A 3,966-nucleotide genomic window follows, 5' to 3' on the forward strand; every position below is an offset into this window, starting at 1 on the left:
TCATCGTATTGTGACTGGTGATGAAAAGTGGATATACTACAGTAATCCCAAGCGTAAAAAATCGTGGGTTAAGCCCAGCGAAGCAGTAGCATCAACGCCAAAGCGGAATATCCACGGTTCCAAACTCATGCTGTGCATTTGGTGGAATCAGCTGGGGGTAGTGTATTACGAGCTGCTCCAATCCAACCAAACCATCACAGGAGATCTCTATCGACGACAATTGATGCGTTTGAGCCAAGCATTGAAAGAAAAACGGCCGCAATATGAGCAAAGACACGATAAGGTGATTTTGCTGCATGATAACGCTCGGCCGCATGTGGCGTAACCGGTTAAAACATACCTAGAAACGCTGAAATGGGAAGTCCTACCCCACCCGCCGTACTCTCCAGACATTGCGCCTTCTGATTACTATTTATTTCGATCGATGAGTAACGGTCTGGCTGAGCAGCACTTCGCATGAAGAAACGAAGAATGGATCGATTCGTGGATAGCCGCAAAAGAAGTGTCGTTTTTTCGACGTGGAATTCTAATGCTGCCAGAAAGATGGGAAAAAGTAGTCTCCAGCGATGGGCAATACTTTAATTGACTTGTTTTTTTATTATTTTTTTAAAATGAAGGATTTATTTTCACAAAAAACGGCGAGAACTTATTTACACTCCCAATAAAATTTTCAAGTTTTATGCAATATAAGATATTTATTTTTTAGTCTTCACAATTTTTTTCAAAATTTTTCAAATTTGATCATTAAAACTTGGGTGACTTTTAATTTTACTTTATGATTTATAAACTTTTATGAATGAAAAATATCAAGGACTTTGCACTATAAATACATATTCATTTGCAAGATATATTTAAAAATGCTTTAATTTTACTTGGAACTTTTGCAACAAATTGCCTGGGAAGGTCAGACAAAAAAAACAGAAACAATTTTTTCTTCGGCTTGAGTGAACACCCTGATTATAACAGATACTGCGTAAAATCTATTTCCGTAAGTTTGGCAATTTGAGTAATTAAATGGTCCCTTTCGTGGAAAGACAGGGAATCTTGAATTTGTATGATGAATCACACATTTACGCACGCATTATTTATTTAATTTGTAATGCAAAAATTTATACATCGTATAAAATATATTTACATATTAAAATGTGTTTTTACTCAAGTGTCTATATTACGTGCATTTAAAATAAATCTGATTCGTATCAACAAGTTTTTTTACTGATAATAAATTGGTATATATATGCATGTTAAACGAGATAACATTCACGTTCATAGTTGCATCATTGCATGTGAAGCTGCGTCAGTAATATGGAAGCAATTGCGACTCTGCAGTCGCGGTTGAGAACTCGCGTGTGATACTCGGCGTGCGCGCTGCTCCTTCGTTTATAAAGTAAAACGCTTGATATCAAACATATATCGAGTGGTAAGTCAGCTGAAAAATGAAAGTATAACCGACTCGTTCAGCGAAATTTGGTATTTGCAATTCACAGCGATTTCCTGATTATCGTTTAACAAACCTCCGAGCTTATTCGTGCAGTTTACTCGTACAGTTTAATTGGATTGCTGCGAATGGTCCCTGCGAGTGTCTACGATATGCCGGATAATGATAATAAGAATGACGCAACGACGGCTAAAATACCCAACGACGGCTGTACGATACATTTGGAGGAGTGTGAAGGATTGATGAAATCGGAAGGTTCGCAAAAGCCGCAGCTACGCATCGAATTTAACGATATCTGTTACTCAGTTTATTGCAAAAATAAAGGTAAGTAAATTAGTCGCCCTAGATTTCTGTGAAAGTGCGATTCCCGCGACTTCACTCCATTGGGAGTCGATGTATCGCCGCGCGTTTGTTCGTAAACCTAACACAGTTTCTAACTGCCTTAAGGAGATTCTAGAGTTTGATTGAATATAAGATGAATCTATAATATATGTATGCAACAAAAGTTAATTGAATTAACATATAAGATAAATCTATAATATGTGCATGCAACAAAAGTTAATCGAACTAACAATACGTAACAGAAATTTCAATAATCTTTATCGTATCATTCTCGAAATATTGAACTATGAACCTATACGTGTGTATTATGAACCTATCCATTATATCCGAAAGAAATACTATTTAGGAAAGGAGAAAACTTTAGGAACCCTTGAAGAACCTACTATATTGATTTTCTTCCGTAAAGAAGATAAGAAACTGAAAAAATTTGTGGAAAAACTCATTTTGTTATTTGGCCTTGCTATATTGTGTTATATCATGAGGAAACTCATCGGATCGGCTCGAATGCGTTTGATGGTTTGATATGCTTATCTGTAATTATCGGAGTCAATAGTCAATTCTCTACTATATTGACTTTCTTCCGTAAAAAAGATAAGAAACTGAAAAAATTTGTGGAAAAATTCATTCTGTCATTTGGCCTTGCTATATTGTATTATATCATGAGGAAATTCATCGGATCGGCCTAAATACGTTTGACGGTTTGATATGCTTATCTATAATTATCGAAGTCAATAGTCAATTTTCAGTTGTTACCTTGTAAGTTGATATATGTGCTTGCCGCTCTTTGATTCGTGTTATCTTAACGTTATCTCGGCATCTCTAAATTTTTTATACTCGACTAATATCTGAGTCTTCTAACAAGAGTACAATTACCCAAATATCCAAGTCTGCAGATTTTGTGCAGTGTCTGCTGCAGACTCCGTAAGCAACTTACTGCTAAAAATAAAATAGAATATAATAACAGACTAATAGAGCAGAAATCGAGCAGATTATGACGTCTAATGTATCTAAATGGAACATACTGTAGATCCTGTTCGCTTTCCTCGTATAAAATAAGAATACGAAAAAAATTACCGATATACTATTGAATTATATTATTAAAGAAAATATGATAACAGACTGATGGCAGAAAGCGAACTGGCATTCTAATATAATGTTCACTTTCTCCGTACGCGAAAAAAGCCCGTACGAAAAAACAAGGATACGAACAAATTACCGGTACATTGCTGAACTATACTACTGAAGACAATAGTTCTAAAAAGTCACGCTTGATCTACCGTCAATTTATGATTCAAATTGCTAATAGATTGCTTTCTAAATATACTCTAGATGTAAAAGGTCAGAAAAATCGGTCTTTTCCCTATAGATTTTTTTTGGTTTCTATCTCATACGGATCTCGTACGATTTCTGTTCTATACATGATCATTTTTAAATGATAAAATAGCAATTTATTAAATGAACCTAATTTAATCATATTTTCCGGCTTCCATGAAACGTTCAATGATGTTGTTTTTTTTTTTTATTATATTGAGATATTTATTTTATTTGTGAAGGATGGAGAAATTTGTTTAAAAAAGTTCACGTGTATTCGATTAAAATCTGCTACATTAATTTTTTTCCGGTAAAGAAGATAAGAAACCGAGAAAATCCGCGGAAGAATTGGAAAGAATTTAATTGGTAAATAGTAAAATGCGAAATAGCTTGATAAGTAAACAAATTTTGGGGATGATTTTAACATTGCATTGTTTGCACATACCCTCATTTAATGACAAACATTTAATGACAAATTTTTATAATAGAAAGCAAGAAAACGATTTTATCTAATGTATCGGGTAGTTTTGACCCGGGAAAAATCACGACGATAATCGGCCCATCTGGCGCGGGGAAAACGACGCTCTTGAAGGTTATATCAGGAGAGCAATTTTTAAACGTTAAAGGCATTATCACTGTAAATGGCGTAGTGCAAAATAAAGGATCGTTCCGCAAACAAGTGTGTTACGTGCCGCAACAATTCGCTCTGTTACCGTTTCTCACGACAAAAGAGACTCTTTATATAGCTGCTCGATTAAAATTCGAAGCTGGTCAAGATGATCGAACGATTTATTTAATCGTAAGTACGAGTATATTAAAGAAATATTTTATATATTTGTATATATGTATATTATAAATTTTGCTCTAAAAGTTTT

The 3,966-nt window shown here is 34.5% G+C and overlaps 1 protein-coding gene across 3 annotated transcripts in view; it reads left to right on the plus strand.

The window, feature by feature from the left end:
* The first annotated feature begins 1,309 nt into the window (after positions 1–1,309).
* The window catches only part of LOC106750790 (ATP-binding cassette sub-family G member 4-like), a 9,527-nt gene continuing 6,870 nt past the window's right edge, over positions 1,310–3,966 (plus strand). The window contains exons 1-3 of one of the 3 annotated variants that reach the window (XM_014631366.1): positions 1,310–1,420; positions 1,462–1,762; positions 3,580–3,890. In XM_014631366.1, the coding sequence (XP_014486852.1) occupies positions 1,567–1,762; positions 3,580–3,890 (507 nt within the window). In that variant the 5' untranslated portion in view covers positions 1,310–1,420; positions 1,462–1,566. Of the gene's footprint in view, positions 1,421–1,461; positions 1,763–3,439; positions 3,458–3,579; positions 3,891–3,966 lie in introns of those variants that run through there. The other 2 variants (XM_014631365.1, XM_014631367.1) reach the window with 2 other exon arrangements.

This window comes from Dinoponera quadriceps, unplaced genomic scaffold (genome assembly GCF_001313825.1).
Source record: "Dinoponera quadriceps isolate SergipeBrazil2010 unplaced genomic scaffold, ASM131382v1 scaffold5021, whole genome shotgun sequence".
NCBI classification, from domain to species: Eukaryota; Metazoa; Arthropoda; class Insecta; order Hymenoptera; family Formicidae; genus Dinoponera; species Dinoponera quadriceps.